This window comes from Sapajus apella, unplaced genomic scaffold, assembly GCF_009761245.1.
Source record: "Sapajus apella isolate SASKATOON/1434 unplaced genomic scaffold, GSC_monkey_1.0 scaffold34, whole genome shotgun sequence".
NCBI classification, from domain to species: Eukaryota; Metazoa; Chordata; class Mammalia; order Primates; family Cebidae; genus Sapajus; species Sapajus apella.
Window position 1 is genome coordinate 17,260,495 of NW_022436974.1, and position 26,728 is coordinate 17,287,222.

At 37.5% G+C, this 26,728-nt stretch overlaps 1 protein-coding gene across 25 annotated transcripts in view; it reads left to right on the top strand.

Annotated features, from left to right (window-relative positions):
* The window catches only part of DLG2 (discs large MAGUK scaffold protein 2), a 2,183,817-nt gene that overhangs the window by 1,538,238 nt on the left and 618,851 nt on the right, over positions 1-26,728 (top strand). For all 25 annotated transcript variants that reach the window (XM_032295960.1, XM_032295961.1, XM_032295962.1 and 22 more), the window contains one exon: positions 16,706-16,830. In XM_032295960.1, coding sequence (XP_032151851.1) covers positions 16,706-16,830 — 125 coding nt within the window. The remainder of the gene's footprint in view (positions 1-16,705; positions 16,831-26,728) is intronic.

Below are 26,728 nucleotides of genomic sequence, written 5' to 3' on the forward strand. Positions count from 1 at the left end.
TACCCAGCTAGGTTTTATATTTTAGTAGAGATGGAGTTTCACCATGTTGGCCAGGATGTACTATTTCTAAATATCTTTTTAAGAAGTGAAATTCTTAGAGGTTTGTTCTGTTTTGTGAAGTTTGATACATATGCTTGTTTGAGAGAGGTAAAAAATAGGTAAAAATGGGGCACATCAAAAAATAAAGATGCTTTTTTAATATAACTTCTTTAAGATTTCTTGCTTTAAATCTAGGCATGACTGTTAAACAAATACAACCCTTATTTACTGTACAAGTTCAGTCTTTTAAAATATGGTTTACATGTGTATGTATGAATATATTACCTATATGAATACATGATATATATTTGTATATATGATGTAAATGAAATTCATATACATATGTGAATCCAGTTGTGATAAAATAAAACTCTCATCCACATATGATCTCATCCACCCCTACTTTGCCATGTTGGTTAAAATCTTTTGGATTCATCCTAGGATGAGAGAGCAATATGTCCCCTGGCAGATGTACCACCATTCAATATTAAGTGCTGTGAAATAGCGGTATTTGGGTAATAAGGTTTTATCTCTAAAAAGCTGCGTCATGCTTTGCTACCAGAAATTTGTGCCCCGACCTTCTGAAGAAGCTGTCATTTTCAACTCAGCTTTAATTTTTTTTTTTCTGAGGTTGTCACTTTTGCCATCTGGTAGATGTTTCTTCTGGGAGAGAAGGAGTTGCATGCACAGAAACTTTGAAAGAAACATTATTGTATAATTTGCTTGAGGTCAAAGCCAATACCCTGGAGGTTGGTCTATCATTTGTTGTAATGTGGCAGATATTAGAGGACTTATAAACACGTTTAGATTTTGAAGTGTATTCACAAAGGATTGAAAGTGGCAGAATGTGGCAAGTCATATTTATGCCTCAATGAGAGTTATTAACCTGCCTACAGTACCATGATAGGCAAATATTTTTTGTCAGTTCTGCTTTTTGTCGGAAGATACTTTAGGGAATCAAAGAAGTGACTGGAAAATATATTTTTGATGCCTGAATCATAAAAATGAAATTTATTTCTACCACAAATTAGAAGAAAATAGATGCCCCATTTTCCCGCTTCTGCTGCTGAAAGGATAAGTAAAGAACCAAAGAGATTTTTTATACTTAAGTACTTTCTAAAAGAAATATATACCTCTGTGCTCACTTTAATTCAGTTTATTTACTTTACCTTCAGATGTAGAAGTACTTTAGAATTGATACTGAGAATTGAAATGTTTTATATTGTGTTCTTAAATCTTTTGTCAAATATGAACTCGTTAGAGAAAAATGATTTAGGCTATACCTTACTCTAGTAGATAAGAGAAGACTCCAAGAGAAATATGAACTAGATTTCAAGGTTTATTTTCTCATAAAGCCTGATTGGATTTTGCCTGTGATTAGGGAATTAAGGGGAAAACATGGAGGCAAATTAGTTTCTCAGGCTTCCATTGGGCAAACTATTACTATGTATACCTTTGATGCAGCAGGAGGATGAACAAGTTTTTTCTTCTTCAAATGGTGAGCAGCTTGATCTTTTGTATTTGATAGAAGCATTAATAAACATAAATGAACATATATTTAAATATTCTAATTAGAGGAATTACTAAAATATAGCCATCCAGGCAGCTGTGACTCATGCCTGTAATCCCTCCTTTGGGAGGCCAAGGCAGGTGGATTACCTGAGGTCAGCAGTTCAAGACCGGCCTGACCAACATGGTGAAACCTCGTTTCCACTAAAAATACAAAAAGTTAACTGGGCATGGTGGTATGTGCCTGTTAGCCATTCAGGAGGCTGAGGCAGGAGAATTTCTTGAACCTGGCAGGCAGAGGTCTCAGTGAGTTGAGATTGTGCCATTGCACTCCAGCCTGGGCAACAAAATTGAGACTCTGTCTCAAAAAAAAAAAGATAAATAAATAAAGCTTATAAAGTGCTTACCATGGTAATATCAATAAAAACAAAGTTTGCATTAATTTATTTATTTGACAAATACTGATTGCATATTTATTTTGTGCCAGCCATGGCTAAAGGTAGCCATAAGTTACATTAACATAGTTTTTTTTTTTTAACAAATATAACTTTTATAATATAACTGATAAATGTGGTAGCAGAAGTAAGTTCAGTGCACTCTAGGAGTAACTGAACCCAACTGGTTATATGAACACACTATTAAGTCACACAAGCCTCACAGAGGAGATGATGCTTGAACCAAATTTAGAGACATGGGAAAAGAAGGCACGGAAATGGAAATGGAATGATTGTTTCGGGGGAACTATAAGTAGGAGTTGGGAGGAGGAATGGAGGGAGATGAGAAAAGCATAGACTTAAACTGAAAGACCCAAGTAGAAAACCAAGTCTCCTACTTTTCTCGTTCATTTTAAATTAATTTATTCATCTAACTATAATGATGGAACACCTATGATATGCACAGAATTTTCAGAATGACTAAGATAAACCAGAGATAACCGAAGGTTAGGCTAAAAAATAAGGCAAATACACATATAGTCCCAACAGAAAGCCAAAGATAAAGCGCCTTAGGAGAGGTATAGCAGCTGTCCTCTGGCACCTTAGAAGTGGGAGCAGTTGCTCTCATTTGTAAGGATTGGGTAGCGTGAAATCAGGTGAGACTTCTTAGAGCAAATGACAGTTAATTCAGGCCCTAAAGGAAGAATTTTAATAAAAGGTGAGGGAAAGTATGAGAGCAAAGTTACAAGGCTTATCAAAAAAAAAAAAAAAAATGAATACTGGGTTTGAGTAGGTGATGCGTAAGCGGAAAACCACAGTGAGAAATGGGCTTTGGAAAGCAAAGTGCAGCATAATAACAAAATGCCATAAGTGTTATGCCTAATAAATTTGGACTTTATTCTCTAAGCAGTAGGGAGCCAATGCAGATTTCACTTGTCCCTCTGACATTCATTTGACAATTAACATATACCGAAATTTAAGGTCATTTTATGTTTATATATCCTGCTTCCTCACACAATGGTAAATTTTTTGGTGTTAGGGTTTTAGCTTTACTTATCATACACATATGATCTGGTTTGGCTGTGTCCTCACCCAAATCTCATCTTGAACTGTAGTTCCCATAATCCCTACATGTCATGGGAGGGAATCACGGGGGTGGGTTTCTCCCATACTGTTCTCCTGATAGTGAATAAGTCTCACAAGAATGGATGGTTTTATAAAAGGGCAGTTACCCTGCACACGTTCTCTTGCCTGCCATCCTGTAAGATGTGCCTTGGCTCCTCCTTCACCTTCCACCATGATTGTAAGGCCTCCCCAGCCAAGTGGAACTGTGAGTCCATTAAATCTCTTTCCTTCATGAATTACCCAGTCTTGGGTGTGTCTTTATTAGCCACATGAGAATGGACTAATACAACATGGAAAGTATTTAGATTGAGCAGGGTGGCAATATCCTTTTTACTGAGTACCTTTTATGTGCCAAACAATATTGAATGCTTTTACGCTTGAAAACATCATTCTTCACAAGAGTTTAACAATCACTGTTTTAAAATGAGAACATTAAAAGGAGGTAAGAAGCTAGCTCAAAGTCACACACTTAATAAATAAAGTCCAGAATCATTTAACTCCACAAAGGCCCCACTTGGCAATGCTGTTACACTGGAGATTAAGTTTCCAACACACAAATTTGGAGGACATAGCGAACTCATAGCAGGAATCAAATTCCAGTCTATCAGCTCTAAAACTTACACTCTTTTCACTGTATTATCATGTCTTATTGATTGAGTCACTCATTTCTTAGACACATATTTCTTGAATGTTTATTATGTGTCTGATGCTGTTCTAGAAATTGAGAATACAGTTAGTGGTGAAAATGACAGAAAGGTTCATGCCTCCTGAAGCTTATACTCTAGTGAGGTATTCATACATAAATAAATAAACAGTTAACAAAATAAAGGTAGATGGTGATAAAGGACATGAAGAAAATACCAGGGCGATAAGATAGGAAGTGACCAAAGATGGTAATGAGAAGAGTAGTTTGTTCCTTTTAGGGCAGGCTCCTTTGAGGTGGTGACACTTGACCTGAGATCTGAAGAATAAGGGTGTGAAAATCCTAGAGGTAGATATAAGAGAAAATACAAAGTCTCCAAGGCAGAAATATACTTAAAATATTAAAAGACCATCAAAGGGGACATGATGATTGCAGTCTAGTAAGGGAGAAGAAGGACGCAAGAAGTCAAAGAACAGAGGTGTTCAGGACTTAATTTTTTTTTGTCCCATACAAAAGCTAAAGCATTTAGATATTAACCAAAACGCTCAGGGTTGCAAAGAAAGCAAATATACTCCTAAGGGGAATGAGTGCACACAATCCAGCCTTTGCCTATCTCCATCTCCCCTCCCCCAGCATATACCTGTGATGGAGCATTGAAGTCACTTGCTTCCAGAAAATGTTTCTTTTTCCTGGGCCTAGGTTTTATGGGCAGCACTCTGAAGTTAGAATTGTTTGAATACCAATGAATAGATTTTAAGCCAAGTGACAATAGTGAGTTGAGGGGAGTGTGGATTCTTGGGTCAAAGAAGTGCTGATGTTAACATAGCTTTGACATTTACAAATGATGTCTTTTAGTAAGGAAATAGACTCTACAAATAAAGTTGCCTAAAACAAAAAGGTCTTTGAAATCCTTACCGCTGCAATAGGACTTGCATTTGTCAAATGGAATGTAAAACTATAGACTCAACATAGCTTTAAGAAGCCTGTAACTGATGGCATACTTGGTACAAGAATGTGAAGGCTGGGCAACATGGCAAAACTCTGTCTCTACAAAAAAAATAAAAAATAAAAAAATAGCCAGGTGTGGTTGTGTATGCCTGTACTGCCAGCTACTTGGGAAGCTGAAGTGAAAGAAGTTGCAGTGAGCAGAGATCATGCCACTGCACTTCAACCTGTCTCAAAAAAAAAAAAAAAAAAAGGGAATGCGAAGTCATACCAGACATGAGGAAGTGGGAAACCTGTGCATGCTTTTCAAATCTCAGTGCAGCTGCGGAAAAACACATCAAATTGAAAAATCTTTTCTCTTTAGGAGTTGGTTCCTTATAGCATGTTCTGAGGTGGTGAACAATATGATTAATTTGATAAGCATTCAACTGTAATGGATCCACCTCCATCCTCCCCCCCTCAAGCACTCTGCTGCCTCAGCTCCTTGAGCTCACTTTCAAATTTAGAAAAATGGATAATAATCAAGGGCAATTTCAAGAAATTATAACACTGGCTAATGCTATCTAGAGCCCTTGGTGTAAATAGGCTTGCTGACATTTATTGAGCCCTCCAATGTATCATGTTCAATGCTTTATCAGAATTATATAATAAAGTATTTATCAAAACAGCTCTTAAACATTTTGGTCTCAGGATCCTTTTTACAGTTCAAGTTCATGAAAGCTCCTGTATTGTTTCTAGGCATTCTGTCCACAATATTTACCATACTAGAAATTAAAACTCAAAGTTTTTAAAAATAATAATTTGTTAATTTATAAATAACAATAACAAACCCATTACATACTAACATAACATTTAAAAATTAAAAATAGCTTTATTTTTTAAAGCCAAAAAGAATAGTAAGAAGACAAGTAACATATTATTATTTACTTGACCTTGAAGATACTTTGAGTACTACTGGTTTATAAACAACGCAAAAGATATTATTATTCCTTTTGTTCAGGTGAAGAAGCTATAGTTCAGAAAATTTGAGAATTGTTTAGGGTCACAAGCCAAGAAATAGTAGCACTAGAATCTAAACACAGCAGAAGTGATTACAGAGCTTGTTTTCTTTATCCATTCCAAGGGAGTAGCACCTAATAGATGACACAGCAAGTATCTGTTTCTATCCCTCTTGGCCTAGTCAAGGTTGGTAAAGCAAAGGGTAAGTGTTAAAGGCTTGTTAAGTCAGAGATGCAATTGGTTAATCGCATGTTACCATTTTAAAGGGAAGTGATTTTATAGGAATACAAGTTTATCTGTTGTTTTGAACACATCCTAGCAAGAGAAGGAAGGAGCGAAGTGAGTCAGGTGCAGAAGCTAAGAAACCAATGAGGAGAACTAAAGATGTTCTAAACTAAGCAGTGGTGGTAGAAGTCGAGAGGAGCTGGATGAATTTAAGGGGTATTTCAGGGGTAGAATCAACAAGATTTGAGTTTTAATAAAATGTAGGGGCCGTTGGGCAGGCAGGAGTCAAGGCTAACTATCAGATTTCTTGCAGTGGTAATAGGAATTGATGAACATTCTTGTTTCTTTCTTATTTTCAATATGCAAAGCAATCTAAATAGACATCTCTGCTGTAATCCTTTACCAAACACAGGCAGAGATGTCATTAGAAGCAGAAGACTTGGTGGGACTACCAAAGAGGGACTCACTCCATTGTTACCAGCTTATACTGGAAAAATGATCAACAAATTAAACTATGCTGGGAGCTGTTGAGAAGTACATATTTGCAGCTAGTGGCATTTCAGATACATACTGTTACAGGACATAAGACTGATATCACTTAGAAATTTTATAGTTGGAGTATCATTGACAGCATCTTAAGTCAGATCTTAAGAATTCACAGCTTAAATATTTTATTTGATCCCGTATAGCTCTCCTTGCTTTCTGGCTCAATCCACCAAGCCTATTCTAAATTCAGCATTCTAAATACATAATACCCTTGAATTAATCATGGTAAAGCATCACATTTGTCATATTGCTCTTTATTCAGATAACCTAGTTTCTCCAGGAAAGCCCATGTTCCTGGGCCTGTCACTCAGAAAACGTTCTCATATACCCTTAAAGAGTAGTGGGGACCAAGGTAGGTAACTGCTTAGAACTTTTTTTCTGATATTCCTGCAATAACCCACCCTCTTTACTGGCCAGCACCTTGACTTCCTGGAGGAGGCAATTGTAAGGTCTAGCATAGTACCTGACATATAGAAAGCACTTAAATGAGTGATGCTTATATGTTTCTGATGTGTCAATATTTTTTCTTTCTCTTCATTAACACCAACATATTTGGCAAACCGAAAAAGACCCAAGGCTAAGTCTTGATTGACATCTCCCAAGCTGGTTTCCCCATCCTCACCTCAGTCTTCTCATCTCATGTACGGCATCCCTGTCCCGCTATGCATCATCTTTGAATTCTTCTCTTTTCCTCCCTTTCACATTCCAGCCATCAGCAAGTCCTGTCATTTCTACCTTCAAATCATGCCTCAAATATTGCCATGCCTGTTGCTATCAGCCTAGTTCGGATGCCGTCAATTTCTGAGCTGGACTACAGTAACTTGCCTGCCTGTTCCCCCCTTTAGCACTCTCCAATAAGTTTGTACACAATAAAAAGTATAATCTTAAACTAGATCAGCTAATATAATTCCTCTGTTTTAAGCCTTTTATGACCCCAAAACCTATTGTGTCCCCAGTGTCTGACCCCCTGGTACCCTCTCTAACCTCAACTCTTCCTTCCTTTTCTTACCAGTGCGTAACTATTCTGGTCTCATTTTAGTTTCTTGAACAAGTCAAGCTCTCTTTTTCTTTAGGCCTTAGCACATCTTGTTGCTCTGCCTGGAGCACTTAACTGCCACACTGCCTCACATCATACTCCTCGTCTTTTCATTGTTCTCTCCTTCTACCCTAGGTCTTTCCTCACTTTCGCTGAAAAATATTAGCCATTTTTTCTTTCTTTACTATCTCTTTTTTTTAAATCTCCTTCTATCTTCATGGGAAACTTCCATGTCAGCTAAACTACCCTGACTTGATCATCACTTCAATACACTCTTATAACTTGACCTTTACTATACCAACATGACTGGCTGCTTTATCTCCGAAATCTTGATCCCTGAAATCTGTCAACATCCACATCTTGCTGCTCCCTCTTCCATCCCCTGTTCTCCTTAAATCTATATTTTCACCTTGTTGTATCTCAGTCTTTGTACCCTCTTCTGTTCTTCCCGTCTATGAGCATCCTCCTTGCTTCTCACACTTTCCTATCCTTTCTAACATACTACTCATCAATTACAAAGTCAACGACATTTTTCCCCAAGCTTCAGCCCTAAAGCAACCAAATTATCCCTTTCACTGTTCAAAATTACTAAGCTCTGTGGGAGAAAATACCATAACGCACTGATGGCATCCCACCATGATGCTGCTTAGCAGACTCCAGCTGATTCCTAAGTATCTCCTCTCTTTTGCCTCAAAGCTGCAGTTCCAACCACTAAAAGCTTTATTTAAGTTCTCAGCTTCATTCTAGACATTCCCTCTGATGTCCTGAATTCTAAATATATGGAGTAAAGACATCTAATCAGTTAAGATCTCCTTCAGCTTGATTTACATCCCCCTCTACCTTAAAATGACTTTTAATTTCTTCCACCTTAAAATAATACTGTAACTTCGCTGTAGGAACTCGGTTACTCTTATCTCAGAGAGGAAAGTATCCCTCCCCCTACCCATGCCTGAGTTATGCTTGGTCAAAAGCAAACTCATGTGTTCCTATGTTACACGTTGTATAAGTGTAATATGTGTGTGTATGTGTATACAGGCATTTGTGCTCATCGCAGGATGTATTTATAAGGAAAAATTAAAGATGTATCTGCTCAAAATGACAAAATAAAAATATCTCCAACGCTGATGGTCAGTGACAACCACTATACATAAATTAATGAGCATACATCTAAACTTTTTTAATGCATGCATATTGTAAAGTGAGGTCAAAGTTTAAATCCTAAATTATCTCCTACTTGCTTTACCTATAGCTGTTTCGTAAAGATCTTTTCATGTCAGAATATAAACTTATACACTGCTATTTTACCATGTGGCTATACCACATGCAATTAAGTAGTACCTACTGTGGGACTCAAAGAATCTGAACTCTGGGTCCCATTTTCATTCCTCCTTCAGGATGATGTTTTTTGTATGCTCCCTTCTCTCCTGTACCTTCCATCTCTCTTTCCCAGGGGCTTGTTTCCTTAAGACTACAGACATGCTTCAGTTCCCTCCCTGCCATCCTCCAAAATATTTCCTCTGCTTTGTCTCCTTCTCTTTAGATACTGCCATGTATTTCCCCTAAGGCTAAAACACTCTCTCTGTCTCCCTTTCTCTCTCTGTCTCTTGCTCTCTCTCTCTCTCTCTCTCTCTCTCTCTCACACACACACACACACACACACCCTAAGGCTGAAACTCTCTCTTACACACATACACTCACACATACACACATGCAGATAATAATCTACTTTCAGTGTGTTTATTTTTCTTTGCTTCTCAGGAGTTCTTTGGTCTACAGTAATCTGGCATCCTCTCTCCACCTATTTGTTGAACTGCCTCCTATCTACCCTCCCCATCTTGTTAAAGCATTTTAATGTAAACATGTACCAATCCCCAAATGAAATAGTCTCCTGATGGGCTTTCTACTCAGCAACTTCCAGAAAAGTACAATTTAATAGAGCAAACTGTGGGGCATCCTAAATGCAATTCCTGGAGATTGTATAATTGTGAAAAAGGCATTTCTTATTCCTAGACTAAGCACTTTATTCCAGGACACATACATTATTAGCATATAAATATTAAATTAAAAATTGAGGGAAAAAATTTTTATTTAGCAGTGGTAGTTAGAAATGTCTGCTTTATTTTCTCACCTTTACATCCTTGTAATAGACCTGGGGCTGTTCGTATTTGGATATGGTAACATGAGACAGAAAGTGGATGTGAGAAAGACTTTAAATAATTTTAACAAGTAATGTATATGAAAAATACACCTTTTTATTCATTGTACCACTCCAGATTTACTGTTCAAAGTAAAATGACTTCCAGGGCAATTTGGAAGATTATTTGCCAACCAACACGCCTTTCTATCAAGTGACATTTTTCTTCTGGCATGTAGCTTAAATAGTTCTTTATTTTAACTCCTTATTACCTGTTTTAATCTTTTTGATATCTTTATTCTACCTACTTATATTGTTCACTATTCTATTATCTTCATTGGCCAATGTTCAAGTGGTAGGCTAGTAATTTTTAATCTGGGTGCATATCAGAAATTAACAGTTTAGGGGCTGAGGTATATTATATTTGAAAACAACATATATATTGTTTTGTAGTACAAATGCTATTAAATTAAAATAAACAAAAGTCTTTGCTGGAGCAAATAGCAGAAAGTAAACTTGAATATTGATGATGGTTAGCAAGTAGCAAAAGGAATTGACAGATGGTCCTGGGTTAAGGAAAGCATATAGGAATCTTGAGGTCGTTGAGAGGAATATACAATTTCAACATTTATCAGCTAGAACATGGATATTAGAAGGTTAAAAAACACTGTTTGAGTCTTTCTTTATCTAGCTGTTATTTATCTAAGGTTTTAATACTGTAACCTCATCTTTCCCCCAAATTTAGTATTTCTGGCTAAGTTATTTTATTAAGAAAAGTGCCATATATTATCAGTGTAGGTTAAAATGCATTGAGTCATATTTGTTGGATCAATAATTAAGGCATGAATTAAAGAATACGTTGTCCGACATCTGTTCTCCCTTGCTGCCCTCAAACTCGTAAGGACCCTTTAAACAGTGCTATGCATCAAACCAAAGGAATGAAATCAAAGAAATTGAACTAACATTGCTTGATCCTCACCCACGTGCTGTGCTTGTGGAGATAATGAGGTGAAAGCCTGTGACGTTTGCCTTCATCTCATTATCTCCATTTGACAGATGACAAAACTAGACTCAATGTTATGAAATTTATCCAATGCCACACAGATAGCAATGGCAGAATTTGGATAAATTTCATAAAAATGACCCAGACCTCTGCCATTGCTATCTGTGTGGCATTGGATAAATTTCATAAAAAACGACCCAGACCTATGCTTTTCCATTCAACCATACTACTTTCTTAGAAATGTTTTGAAATATTTTCACAATGCTGATAGAAGCTTAAATCTTTTCCAAAAATCCAATGAAGTGGTTCATTAGAACTAAAATTTCTCTTATTTCCCTACCATCAAATTAGTTTTTGAACTCAGAAGAGACAATGTGAGATTAAGAAAATAAAACAGTAATTGAAGCCTGACAAGTGAGTTACTTCACTCCTCTCAGCCTCATTTTTTGTTTGTTTTCTTGTTGATTTTCACTTTAATATCTAAAAAGAGAATAATACAATCCACCACAAAGGAAATTGTAAGAAACCTATATTAGTGTTTAGCATAGAATAAACATGCAATAAATGTTAGTTCTCTTGAAAATACTTTTAGCATTTTACTTGGGGCTATATAATTTTTTAAAATCCCCTTCTTAGGTACTTTAAATTATTTAAGCAATTTTACTATTAGTTTAAATTCATAAGTTTCTTGTTAAAATTAAGTCATTTTAAATATCTTCAGTGGCAATCATACTGTAATTAAAATGTCACTTTTTTCTCACATTCATATAATCAACATTTTCCATTTTTATTAATAGAACTGAAAATATATTTTATTTTTTATTTTTAATCTTTATTTTAGATTCTGAGGGTTCACATGCATATTGGTTAAAAAGATATATTGCATGGTGCTGAGATTTGGAGTACAATTGAATCTATCACCTAAAAAGTGAGGATAGCACCAGATAGGCAGTGTTTTAACGTTTTTCCCCTTCCCTCCTCCTTCCCTCTTGTACTCCTCAGTATCTGTTGTCTCCATCTTTATGTTCATGTGTACCTAGTGTTTAGCTCCCATTTACAAGCGAGAACATGCAGTGTTTGGTTTTCTGTTTTTGGATTACTTAGGATAATGGCCTCTAGCTGCATTCATGTTGCTACAAAGGACATGACTTTATTCTTTTTTATGACTGTGTAGTATTCCATGGTATATATGTACCACATTTTCTTTTAGTCCACCATTGATGGGCACCTGGTTTAAGTCCATGTCATTATTATTCAATAGCATTACAATTTTAATGACTCCAAACTATCCACACATTCAGATAAATGTACCACAGTATTTTAATCATTTCTCCATTATATGGATGTCAGTTTTCAGTTGTTTTTTTAACATTAGAAAAACAATGCAACATGCCTTGAACACAAATCTTTTCATGCTTCTCTGATTATTTCTTTAGAATAAAATCCTAGAATCAAATGATCAGGTCAAGCAGTATTTTAAAGTAGGAAAATTCTAGAAATAAAAATTCCTTGTTAGTAGAACATTATATATAAATGACTGTGATTATAACATTGCTACTTCTTTTTATTATTATTATTATATATAACCTCATTTTGAGAGTAATTTTCATTTGGGAAATAAACTTTTAATAAAAGTGGGGCTTTCCTGGAGACATTATATTTATAATATTTGAAAACCGTCTTTCCTTTTTGTGGATTCTCTCTCTGTGAGGAGATGGCGTGTAGTATATGAAACAGGAACTGCCATTTGGCTAGAGAATGCGTTTGTGCTCCTGGGAAGAGTCAGCAAATGTGAACAATTAGGAGAAAAAATGGTCCATGCCAGTGACATTCATCCATCATGGAATCTGCCCAACTGCAAGGACACAGCATCCCACCCAGAACCCTTTTACAGGGACTGCCCTTACCAGCATGGCACTTCGAAGTTTCCATTGACTGCATCAGGGATCAACACTCAGTTAATTAGTCACAATTTTTAGGATCTAAGAGTGTCAACCAAGGGTCTGCCTGTTCACGTGGAGAGATTGCTGCTCAGAGAAGAGAGGAGCTGAGATCTGTCCATGCAGCTGGCAGGCTCTGGGACGATTGTCAGGGGATTGAAGTGATTTAGCTGTAGAGAGCAGCAGGCAGCAATTTCACTGACACTTTTGCATCTGTCCTTCTTTCTACTAAATGCTGGTGGCTGGTAGCAAAGACTTAAAAGGGAAGGCTGGAAGAGAACAATAAAGGGAGGTGAAAGCTCTTTAAATCATTTCCTTGGCGGAATTCAGATGAATCTCTTGTAAAGAACCCAGCTGGCAGGCTAGTTTTAATTGAAACACAAAAGCTTTCAGGGATCCTTTGGGACCAGAAATACAGGGCAAGTTACACCTTCTGTCTCTACCTACCTGTTTTCCATTGTAGATTTCCTAAATATATTCATTCTTTTCCTCAGAGTGGGTTTGGGGACTGGGGGATGTACATTAGAAAATGGCAGAGCCACAATTTTCTCCATGTTGCAGTCAATTCTTTAAAAAAAAATGGTTAAATGTTTCTAAGTTGATATCAAACTATTATTTCAAAGATATGTTGATTCACAGATTAAGTTTTAAGAATTTGACAGTTATCTACGCCCCCCACCCAACTAAATGTCCCTAAAACATCCCCTTTTCTCTGTTGGCAAGAGCAGTCTTCCTACATTTACCAAAAGAATCCTTTAAAATCATCCACTTTAACCTTTCAATAGATGCCTGAGTGCCTTATGCCCAGTGACTAGCCAAATACCTCTTGAGTGAAGGACCCTCTATCCCTTCCAGCATAGTGCATCTCCAACCTGAACACTTCTATCTTATCTGTCAGCCTTTAGCTGCGCCACAATTTGAATGCCTGAGCTTTCTACTTTTTTATTCTTGCAGCCACATAGAGCAAAATGGCTTCTACTTCGACATTGTATTCCTTAACGCATTGCACATTTCTATTGTGTCCATTTTGAGTCTTCTTGTTAGGGCACAAACATTCTTAGTAGGCTGGTTTTTCTGTTCATTCATTCATCAGGTATTTAGTGTCAATACTGTGTGCTAGACAAGTCTCCAATTAAACAAAGATGAATACTACACAGATCCTGCCTTCTAGAAGCCCAATTTAAAGGAAAGATAGATTCCGAAACAGACAACTACAAAATAACACAATGCATAACACAAGGAAGCCTAAAAATCTGCAAAAACACAGAAAAGTGATGTATCTAGAGAAGAGTTGGGGTGATAATTTAGTATTACCTCGAGCAGGTACTGTCTGAGTCACATCTCCGAAAGTGGAAAGAATTCAACTAGTCAAGAAGACGTGAAGTTTCTGGTAGAGAAAATCGCATGAATAAACACCAAGAGATGAAATACAGTGAGGTCTGTGCAGAAAAGAGCCTGCAGTTCAGTTCATTGTTTCTGCGTGGTAAAGTGTGAAGCTGGAAATAAAGTTGACAAGGTTAAGAGTTAGATCATGAATATCTTTCTCAGATGACAAAGTGTTGAGTACCCTCTCCAAACGTGTTGACATTATTAGGAGAAAGCATTTGGTTATCACCCAATCTCTGTCTGCCTCCTTCCCTACTCTCATTAATCAAGAAATTATTATTTCTGAGATGCTAACTACAGTGAAACGAATACATTCTAGTTGATGTACTTAGAGTTTGACCCAAATTACATTGAAAATACTCATCCTCCCATTTTTTCTTTCCCAAACCTCTGGATCTTAGAGAACTGCCTCATTAAGTCCACTAAACACTATCTCCATGGCTACTTACTTGACAGTGCAGTTGACGTTACACAGTATGTGAAAAATGCTGATCACCAGATACCAGAGTGTCACTGCTTTTTCTGCTATGCTTTGAATATCCATGAAGGCTGAAATCATCTGGCCTTAACCTCTACAGCCTTAGTTTAGTCAGTTGCATAGGAAATTCTCAACCAATACTAACACAATCATTTGGTGTCAATAAGTATTTAAAATCCAAAATGCTTTCTCATACATTCTGCTTTTGTAAATCTCATGATTAAGGCATATCTATCCAATTCTCCTTCTTGCTTTCTTTGTTCCAACTTTATTGTCTGTTCCTTGGGTCGGGCATGCCCTTTCTCACCTAAGGGCTTTTACATGAGTTCTTCCCACTATGTCACTAAGTCATTGTGTTTGGTTCTCCTCTTAGCCACTCCTACACTTGCATTTCCTCTTCATGTGCCTTATAAACTGACATTTTTATTACTGTAAGTCCAGGACTTAGTCCAGTACCAGGCACAGAGGTTATATTTAATAAATGTTAAATAAATTTGTGTTTATATGACTGCTATTAATAGCTCTGTTCAGTGAACACTGAAATTTTTCAAAGGGCAAACAGAATTAGAGAAGACATCAGAAGTATGAAGATGTGGGATTTTAGTTGCCATAGCTGAGTTATTCATTTCACCCTTTCAACGTATGTAATACATGTATAATTGTAAAAACAACCCTCTGGAATTCAGTTTTATTAATTCAGTCAATAAAAATTGCTAAACATTACCTTGACATTTGTAGTGGTATAGCTATCAAGTTATAGCTGATCTTGACATTGAACCTTTCTGACTAATCGAGTGCCCTAATTAATTTTGCTGGAATAACTACTAAATTTGTAGTCCTCATCTCTTTTTACCCAAGAGTGGAAATTAATCAAGTGATCATAAATTTAGTAAGTTCTATTTGTTATAAGAATATGTAGAGAAATTTAATATCTGGTGACAAGGGACTGTTAAAATAAGTGATGATATGTGACCTTGATGAAACATGACAAGCCATTTATGATGAATAATTATGAAGACTGACTACCTGGATGGATCATGAGGTCAGGAGTTCAAGACCAGCCTGACCAATATGGTGAACCTGTCTCTACTAAAAATACAAAAATTAGCCAGGCGTGGTGGCACATGCCTGGAGTCCTAGCTATTCAAGAGGCTGAGGCAGGAGAATTGCTTGAACCCAGGAGGTGGAGGTTGCTGTGAGCCGAGATTGCACCACTGCACTCAAGCCTGGGCAGCAGAGCAAGACTCCATCTCTAAATAAATAAATAAATAAATAAAATAAAGACTACCTAGCTATGACACAGAAAGGGCATAAAATATAATGTGATTTGGAAAAAATTACAACACAGTTATGAAATCATATGTAGCCATGGAGAGAGGGATTAAAAGAGACTAAATAAGAGATAAGATGGTTTGTGGATTTGGGGGGGACTTTTAATTTTGCCTTACAAACAAATTTTAGAAGGATATATATACACATCCTTCCATACATATGTGCATATATATCCTTAGATCTATATATCTTTAGAAGGAGATTAACACATATATGAATATGTATATGTATATATACACACACAGTGGATGTCAATTACTATAATCTACAAGAGTAAGTATAAAAGCTTTATTAGAATACAAGCTACTCAGATTTACATGCTACAGCGCTATTGCATGCCTTTTCTATTGCTGTTGCAAATTAAAGCCTGTTTATTGTTCAAAAGTATCTCTAGTTTATTATGACTCTAGAAGGGGCCCTGTCTTCTGAAGTGGAAGTTTTCTGTTACATCGAAACACATTTATTTGACAGATAAGTGATAATAGAACAACAATACCAGAAATAAGAAAATGAAAACACCCAAGCTCACTCTTCTATTAAATCAGATACTTTCATGTAACTTTTTTCCATGTTTTTTCACATGAATGTATAATTTTTACAATTGATATTCTAATGATTCTTTATATTTTTCATATTACACAGTTTATAAGTTTTCATCTCCTGCTTCATAAAGGTGATTTTAATAGCTCCATAAAGGAAGCAATTTTTAAAAGCAAAAATATAATGCCTCTTGCACCCTTACAGTGCAGAAATAAACCTGAGTGTTTTTCCTGACCTTCCTTTGTCTGCTAACTGTGCACTTATGGTTTAGCATACAAGACTGTTGTCACCTGATTTCCATTTGAGTAGTAATATGATAATGTGGAGAGCAAGAGGAACTAGGTTTTAGGTGACAGACACATCATTTAATATCTGCTTTTTGTTTCTACAGGGGAATTCTGGCCTGGGCTTCAGTATTGCTGGGGGGACAGATAATCCCCACATTGGAGATGATCCTGGCATATTTATTACGAAGATTATACCAGGAGGTGCTGCAGCAGAGGATGGCAGACTCAGGTAAAGATCTGAAACAGGAGAATAATTTTGGAAGGAAATCTGCTGCATTAATGAGACACATTTGTACCCTTGAAGAATAATAATCCTACAAAAGTTCTGTACTTGAAAGAGGTTTTTAAGGCAAGCTTCCTGAAATGACTTTGCAGATCTCTTGCTACTGACTGAATTTCAGCTAGTATTTGATTTGTGTTTGTTGATGGCTACACTGAACATTGAGCCAGGCACTGTGAGGAGGGGATGAAGATAAATCTTTTGTTTGGATGAGGCCTTCAGTCTAGTTAGAAAGAACATAAATATGAACTAATGGGCAAATAATATAATTATCCAAACAATACACTATAAGTAGCATTAACAAAATAATGCAGTGTTACAGACATTGTATGTATTCTCAGATTCAGCAACCATTTATGGGGCTTTCTCTAGGAGTTTAGAGAGAGAAAAACAGAGTCTAAAAAACCTTCCCCTAGGAAGATTTCCTCTGAGTCTTGAATGATTATTTCATTAATCCTACAGATCTGAGTGGGAATACAGAGAAAAGAACAAGTTGTCCCTCAGAAAAAAGGGAAACCAGGCTGATTTAGATGAAGAGCATAGGGTGGTCTTGCTCAGTGGCTCATACCTATAATCCCAGCACTTCGGGAGGCCAAGGCAGATAGATCACTTGAGGTCAGGAGTTCAAGACCAGCCTGGTCAACATGGCAAAACCTCATCTCTGCTAAATATACAAAAAGTAGCTGGGGCATGGTGGTAAGTATCTGTAATCCCAGCTACTTTGGAGGCTGAGGCAGGAGAATGGCTTCAACCTGATCCCAGTGATCTGAGATCACACCACTGCACTTCAGCCTCGGTGACAGAGACCATGTCTCAAAAAGCAAAGCAAAAAAAAAAAAAAAAAAGCACATGGTGAGTTTAGGTTGGTGGAGGAACTGCAGCCAGGTACTTCTCAGTGATAGCAGTAGTTAGTTGAGCTGGGTCACTTTGTTTAAAGAACTTAATTGTGGGAAATAAGAGTTACCCTCATGGGGTAAATAACATAAAATGCTATGAGATCAAAACCTTAGCTAAGAGGCACTACAGGTTGGAAAAATTAGGAGAGATTTTTCAGGAAGAATAACATGACCTAATGTCATTTTAGCACTTCTACTAGGTTGTGAATCCCCTCAGGCCAAGCAGTTACATATGTATAAGTGGCAAAATAAACTCTTGCTGAAGAAATGAATTTTTTAATAAATAAATGAATAAAGTGGAGAAGAGGAAGAAGTGAAAATTAATGTGGGAGGTAAGATAGGAAGGATGTGTTAAATAAAAAATATTTATGTCACTTGTGAATGACTGTAAGGAAGAGTTTATTCAGGAGGGATCACTGCAATGGAGATTTTGCAGCAGGGGAGAGAGATTGGTCTTAACTCTGAATACAACAAGCACAAGTGAAGACGTATAGCCAAAGAGCTGTGGAGTAAGGGTGGCAGTTAGTGCCTGGAAAATTACTGAGACAAAAAGTCAAGGGTAAGGGGAATTCTGGCTAAAGGGACTTGGCAGGATTCTTGTTGAAGGCAGTCCAGGCTGATAAATTATCAAGACTATGGGATAAGGAATTTGATCAGATACCAAGGGAGAGAGATTTTTGAAAACTGACTCAGGAGGATTCTTGCTAAAACCGGGCTAAAGAGGCCAAATAAAAAGCCTAAGGTCGAGGCCTAATTGAGAATAGGATCCAGAGAAGCCTGACTCAAATTTAATCAAGGACAGAGTCTTATCAAATAATGCAAGTGAAGTCCCGTAGGTAAGAATGACGTTAGCTTGCTTGGAGCCACATCGAGGACTGTGACTTAAGTAGGAGAAATGTAAGCTTCGTAGTACTTCCTCAGTCTTTTTTTTCATTAAGCATAAATAAGCTTCTTTGCTGTTTTACTTATGAATCAACGAAAATACTTTGATTCCTTATCCAGCTTTTGTGATGTAGTGATTACTTTTGACAGCTGCATGTTTACAGCTTGAGGAAGAGACTCACATTTTTTTTCAGGTTCATCTGCATCTTTTATCAACAAAAAAAGATACTCCCACAGGAAATAAGCTTTTTGACAGTGGAATTTTTAAGCTGAATTAACTAAATTAATTTCTCAATGAGGACATATACCCGCTAGAGTGAAAGGTTTGAAAAAGATGCTGTATAATTCTGTGAGTCATAGTGGGGATTCTGTTTGCTAACACTGGGCCCTAAAGAAGGTCCGTTTTTAAAGTTATTTTAAAATAGACTTTTTAGAGGATAATTTAAAAATTATCTCTAAATGAATATTATGGCGGGCCATAATCATCATTTTTAACCACTCTGTTTATCTACAAGAAGGGGAAAACCTCCACCCTTTAACCAAATTCTGGCTATAAGTTTGAAATAGATTTTAGGTTACATGTTTGCTCTACAATTAAGAATGAAAAGTGAGATCTCTGGGAGTGCCATCATTCTTTGCCTGCAAACACTGTGGCAACCCCACGGCTACAGAGGTAAAGCAACGCTCTGCTGTGCTAGAAACTTCACTGAGAGTTGTAACGATAATAATGATAATGAAAGCTAACATTTCTTGAGTTTTCTTCATATGCAGGATGTTTTGCAGAGATAGAGTGATGTTGGATGTAGACACACACACGCGCGCGTGCACACACACACACACACACACACACACACACAGTCTCTTACCTCAGTAGCCATATAGTTCGGCACTATTTTTGTAGCCATAGTAATAATAACTCAGAAAATTACATCTTAATGATTTTAAGAAGATCACCCAGCTAGCTTTGACCACATTAAAAATCCAGTTCTGAATGTTACTTAGGTACTCTCTAAACTCAAATGCAATGGTAGAATTCCTACATCATGTGTTCTCTGCTTTAGAACTCCCAAAGGTAACGTTTTTTACAATGTTTAGAGGTAATTCTGAACATAACAGAGTTTGTCATTTTTCTACTGAGCCACAATTTCCTTTTTTTGACCTCTACCCATTGGTTTTTATTTTGGCTTCCCGGAGCCGGGGCCATGGCCTATGACTCTGTATGAATATTGCCTACTAAGGTTGCACGATGAGCAACCTGCAAAAGTTTTTACAGTGCTTCTAACTAGAGCAACAAAATTTACCTACTCTCTAATCCACATTACAGCCTTTGCCTATGTGAAGACACCTAATAAGTATAGATTTTCAGCATTTGGCAGGTGGTCTAGTCTAAGGCATACATTTTATAGAGGGGGATTCTGCAGCTCAGAGGAGTGACTTATCCTGGGACATAAATCATTTGGGATCCTCTTTAAATAAAATCCAAATGTCCTGACTCAAATAATTAAGATGCGTAGGTAATGCTAACAGACAGTAACAGCAAAGCCTCGACTAAGCCTGATTAAATCTTTTCTCAGTATGACAGGAACACTGAGGCTGGACCAACAGGCCGTGAGGAGTATGTTTTATTTCATCATTAGTCCTTAAGGACATGGGAGAAGGACATTATAATTAGCTCTGGAAAGATGTGGGTTCTAACTTCTGTATATAACATAATTGACCTTGGACAATAAACTCACTTAATAACTATTTTCTCATTTGTAAAGTGGTAACAGTAAAACCTACTTCACTGAGATGTTCTGAGGTGAGATAACCTAACTTCTTAGCTATGGCAGGCACCTAATTGGTACTCAACAAATTTTGCCACCGTTTTCCCCTTTTTCCTTACCTTCTCCTTCTCTAAGTAGTTTTTCCTCTCCTCTTGCCTCTGTTTCTTTCTTTTCTTCTCTATTCCCTTTCCTATTACACCTTCTACCTTTCCTTCCACAGTCTCCTTTCACTCTCTGTGTTCTTCCCTAAGCTTCCTGTCCCTACCTTTTTACATAATTTTTTTTCTCTTGGTCATAACATGGAATTAAAGACCATTTAAAAAAATAGGTATGGCGCTAAAAACGGTTCTATAGTTCTAGTCTCAAGTTTATAATGGAAGCAACTGAATCTGCTATGTTTCCTTTGCTTAAAAGAAACTCTATAAATAAACATAGTTTCCTTTTATGTAAACAAATGCTTTGTTGTTTACTTTAGGTTAGAGACTCTTAAATTTCTTTTAGATGTATCCTTTGCATTATAAATTGCTATGGTCTGAATATTTGTATCTTCCCAAAATTCATATGTTCAAAGCTAATCCCTAACTTAATGATATTAGGAGGGGGGACCTTGATAAATGATTAGGTCACGAGTACTCCTCGTGCATGTGTTTGTAAGAGAGGCCCTGGCTTTTATTAGTGCCCTCATGAAAGCTGCCTGCCCCTTCCTTTATGTGAGGATACAGCTGGAAGGCGTTATCTATGAATCAGGAAGAGGACCCTCACCAGATACCAAATCTGCCACTGTGTTGGTTGTACGCTACACAGCCTCCAGAACCATAAGAAATACATTTCTGTTGTTTATAAGCCATTTAGTTTATGATATTTTGTTATGTAGCAGCCCAACAGACTAGATATGTTATATTTTTGACAGTTAAATAATAGCAAAATTTACAGAGAAGCTAAAATCCAGAGAAATAAGGTGATGGATTTGCTCTAAGAAGAGTAGTAATATGAACTCGAAATTAGTGGATATGTAATAATCAGATCAATTATAATAATAACAAAGTCCAACATACTGCTTACACTGTGACAAGTTATTTTCTGGCACAGTAGCTCATTTAAAGTGTTAAATGACTCAGTAAAACCCATACTATTATTTATTACCCCATTTTTCAGATAAGAAAATTGAGGAACTAAGAGGTTAAACAACTTCCTCAAGTTTGTACTGCTAGTAAATATTGGAGCCGGAATTAGAATGTCAGCAGTTTGGCTCCAATGTCCGTATTTTTATCTTTCAATCTATGATGCAGAAAAGCAACAACAACAACAATTAAAAGACACACTGTGGTAAGCATCATTCTAAATGCCACTACTCCTGGCCAAGCATGGTAGCTCATTCCCGTAATCCCAGCACTTTGGGAGGCCGAGGTGGGTGGCCTCGGTCAAGAGTTCAAGACCAGCCTGGCCAACATAGTAAAACCCCATCTCTACTAAAGATACAAAAATTAATGGGGTGTTTTGGTGGACACCTATACTCCCAGCTACTTGGGAGGCTGAGGCAAGAGAATGGTTTGAGCCAGGAAGACAGAGGTTGCAGTAAGCAGAGATCATACCACTGCACTCCAGCCTGGGCAACAGAGTGAGAGCCCATCTCAAAATAAATAAAAAATGAAAATAAAATGCCACTCTCCAAGATTCTATCCCCTAATCCACTGAATCTGTGACTATGATGAGATGTCACTCCTGTGATTTTTGCATGGCATAGTTGACCTTAAAATAGGGAGAGTATAAGGTGCGGCTTGTCTAATTACATGAGCCCTTAAAAGTGGAGAGATTTCTCAGGCTGGTGGCAGAAGTTAAAGAGATTTGAGAGGTGTGCTATACTTGACGCGTTGTTGTTGGCTGAAAATGAAGCAAGGAAGAATGAGAATAGCCTCTAGGAGCAGAGAGAGGCACCCAAGCTGACAGCCAACAATGAAGCAGAGACCTCAGTCCCACAATCTCAAGGAACTGAATTCTGACACAACCACATGAGCTTGGAAGAAGACCCTAAACCTTCAGATGAGAATGCAGCTAAGCAGACATCTTGATACGGCCTTGTGAGAACTTAAGCAGAGATTCTGGCCACACTGTGCTAGACTTATGACATGCACCAATAGTGAACTAATAAACAGGTATAGTTTCAAGTTGATAAGTTGGTGGTAATTTTCTTTTTCTTTTTTTCTTTTTTTGGGTGCACTCTGTCACCCAGGCTGGAGTGCAGTGGTGCAATCTTGGCTCACTGCAACCTCCACCTCCCGGATTCAAGCAATTCTCCTGCCTCAGCCTCCCAAGTAGCTGAGACTACAGGCATCCATCACCATGCCCATCTAACTTTTTTTTCCCATTTATTTATTTTATTGCATTTTAGGTTTTGGGGTACATGTGAAGAACATGCAAAATTGTTGCATAGGAACACACGTGGCAGTGTGATTTGCTGCCTTCCTCCCCATCACCTACATCTGGCATTTCTCCCCTTGCTATCTCTCCCCAGCTTCCCACCCCCCACCGTCCCTCCCCTATTTCCCCCCAACTGACCCCAGTGTGTAGTGCTCCCTTCCCTGTGTCCATGTGTTCTCATTGTTCAACACCCACCTATGAGTGAGAACATGCGGTGTTTGATCTTCTGCTCTTCTGTCAGTTTGCTGAGAATGATGGTTTCCAGGTTCATCCATGTCCCTACAAAGGACCCAAACTCATCGTTTTTGATGGCTGCATAATATTCCATGGTGTATATGTGCCACATTTTCCCTATCCAGTCTATCGTTGATGGGCATTTGGGTTGGTTCCAGGTCTTTGCTATTGTAAACAGTGCTGCAATGAACATTCGTGTGCACGTGTCCTTATAGTAGAACGATTTGTAATCCTTTGGATATATACCCAGTAATGGGATTGCTGGGTCAAATGGAATTTCTATTTCTAGGTCCTTGAGGAGGTGCCACACTGTCTTCCACAAAACTAATTTACACTCCCAGCAACAGTGTAAAAGTGTTCCTATTTCTCCACATCCTCTCCAGCATCTGTTGTCTCCAGATTTTTTAATGATCGCCATTCTAACCGGCGTGAGATGGTATCTCAATGTAGTTTTGATTTGCATTTCTCTGATGACCAGTGATGATGAGCATTTTTTCATATGTTTGTTGGCCTCACGTATGTCTTCTTTTGTAAAGTGTCTGTTCATATCCTTTGCCCACTTTTGAATGGGCTTGTTAGTTTTTTTCTTGTAAATCTGTTTTAGTTCTTTGTAAATTCTGGATATCAGCCCTTTGTCAGATGGGTAAACTGCAAAAATTTTTTCCCAATCTGTTGGTTGCCGATTCACTCTAATGATTGTTTCTTTTGCTGTGCAGAAGCTGTGGAGTTTGATTAGGTCCCATTTGTCTATTTTGGCTTTTGTTGTCAATGCTTTTGGTGTTTTGGTCATGAAGTCCTTGCCTACACCTACGTCCTGAATGGTTTTGCCTAGATTTTCTTCTAGGGTTTTTATGGTGTTAGGTCTTATGTTTAAGTCTTTAATCCATCTGGAGTTAATTTTAGTGTAAGGTGTCAGGAAGGGGTCCAGTTTCTGCTTTCTGAACATGGCTAGCCAGCTTTCCCAACACCATTTATTGAACAGGGAATCTTTTCCCCATTGCTTGTTTTTGTCTGGTTTGTCAAAGATAAGATGGTTGTAGATATGTTGTGTTGCCTCCGAGACCTCTGTTCTGTTCCATTGGTCTATATCTCTGTTTTGGTACCAGTACCATGCTGTTTTGATTACTGTAGCCTTGTAGTATAGTTTGAAGTCTGGTAGTGTGATGCCCCCTGCTTTGTTCTTTTTGCTTAGAATCGACTTGGCTATGTGGGCTCTCTTTTGGTTCCATATGAAGTTTAAGGTAGTTTTTTCCAGTTCTGCGAAGAAGGTCATTGGTAGCTTGATGGGGATAGCATTGAATCTGTAAATTACTTTGGGCAGTATGGCCATTTTCACGATATTGATTCTTCCTAACCATGAACATGGAATGTTTCTCCATCTGTTTGTGTTCTCTCTTATTTCGTTGAGCAGTGGCTTGTAGTTCTTCTTGAAGAGGTCCTTTACATTCCTTGTTAGTTGTATTCCTAGGTATTTTATTGTCTTTGTGGCAATTGTGAATGGAAGTTTGTTCTTGATTTGGCTCTCTTTAAGTCTGTTATTGGTGTATAGAAATGCATGTGATTTTTGCACATTGATTTTGTATCCTGAGACTTTGCTGAACTTGCGTATCAGTTTCAGGAGGTTTGGGGCTGAGATGATGGGGTCTTGTAGATATACAATCATGTCGTCTGCAAATAGAGACAATTTGACTTCCTCCTTTCCTATTCGAATGCCCTTTATTTCTTTTTCTTGCCTGATTGCGCTGGCTAGAACTTCTAATACTATATTGAATAGCAGTGGTGAGAGAGGGCATCCTTGTCTGGTGCCACATTTCAAGGGGAATGCTTCCAGTTTTTGCCCATTCAGTATGATACTGGCTGTTGGTTTGTCACAAATAGCTTTTATTATTTTGAGATACGTTCCATCAATACCTAGCTTATGGAGGGTTTTTAGCATAAAGGGCTGTTGAATTTTGTCAAAGGCCTTCTCTGCATCAATTGAGATAATCATGTGGTTTTTGCCTTTGGTTCTGTTTATGTGGTGAATTACGTTTATAGACTTGCGTATGTTGAACCAGCCTTGCATCCCTGGGATGAAGCCTACTTGATCATGGTGGATAAGCTTTTGGATGTGCTGTTGCAATCGGCTTGTCAGTATTTTATTGAAGATTTTTGCATCTATGTTCATCATGGATATTGGCCTGAAGTTTTCTTTTCTTGTTGAGTCTCTGCCGGGTTTTGGAATCAGGATGATGTTGGTCTCATAAAATGATTTGGGAAGAATTCCCTCTTTTTGTATTGTTTGGAATAGTTTCAGAAGAAATGGTACCAGCTCCTCTTTGTATGTCTGGTAGAATTTGGCTGTGAACCCATCTGGACCTGGGCTTTTTTTTGGGTGGTAAGCTCTTAATTGCTTTATTAGTTTGTGTGCATAGAGTTGTTTGTAATAATCTCTGATGATGGTTTGAATTTCTGTGGAATCTGTGGTGATATCCCCTTTATCGTTTTTTATTGCATCAATTTGGTTATTCTCTCTTTTCTTTTTTATTAATCTGGTTAGTGGTCTGTCTATTTTGTTGATCTTTTCAAAAAACCAGCTCCTGGATTTATTGATTTTTTGAAGAGTTTTTTGTGTCTCTATCTCCTTCAGTTCTGCTCTGATCTTAGCTATTTCTTGTCTTCTGCTAGACTTTGAGTTTTTTGATCTTGCTCCTCTAGCTCTTTCAGTTTTGATGATAGGGTGTCAATTTTTTATCTCTCCTTGCTTCTCATGTGGGCACTTATTGCTATATATTTTCCTCTAGAGACTGCTTTAAATGTGTCCCAGAGATTCTGGTATGTTGTGTTTTCATTCTCGTTGGTTTCGAAGAACATCTTTATTTCTGTCTTCATTTCATTGTTTATCCAGTCAACATTCAAGAGCAAGTTGTTCAGTTTCCATGAAACTGTGCGGTTCTGGGTTAGTTTTTGAATTCTGAGTTCTAACTTGATTGCACTGTGGTCTGAGAGACTGTTTGTTATGATTTCTGTTCTTTTGCATTTGCTGAGGAGTGATTTACACCCAATTATGTGGTCAATTTTAGAGTAGGTGTGATGTGGTGCTGAGAAAAATGTATATTCTGTAGATTTGGGGTGGAGAGTTCTGTAAATGTCTATTAGGTTTGCTTGGTCCAGGTCTGAGTTCAAGTCCTGGATATCCTTGTTAATTTTCTGTCTGGTTGATTTGTCTAATGTTGACAATGGGGTGTTAAAGTCTCCCACTATTATTGTGTGGGAGTCTAAGTCTCTTTGTAAGTCATTAAGAACTTGCCTTATGTATCTGGGTGCTCCTGTATTGAGTGCGTATATATTTAGGATCGTTAACTCTTCTTGTTGCATTGATCCTTTTACCATTATGTAATGTCCCTCTTTGTCTCTTATGATCTTTGTTGCTTTAAAGTCTAATTTATCAGAGATGAGAATTGCAACTCCTGCTTTTTTTTGCTCTCCATTTGCTTGGTAAATCTTCCTCCATCCCTTTATTTTGAGCCTTTGTGTATCCTTGCATGTGAGATGGGTTTCCTGGATACAGCACACTGATGGGTTTTGTCTTTTTATCCAATTTGCCAGTCTGTGTCTTTTTATTGGGGCATTTAGTCCATTTACATTTAGGGTTAATATTGTTATGTGCAA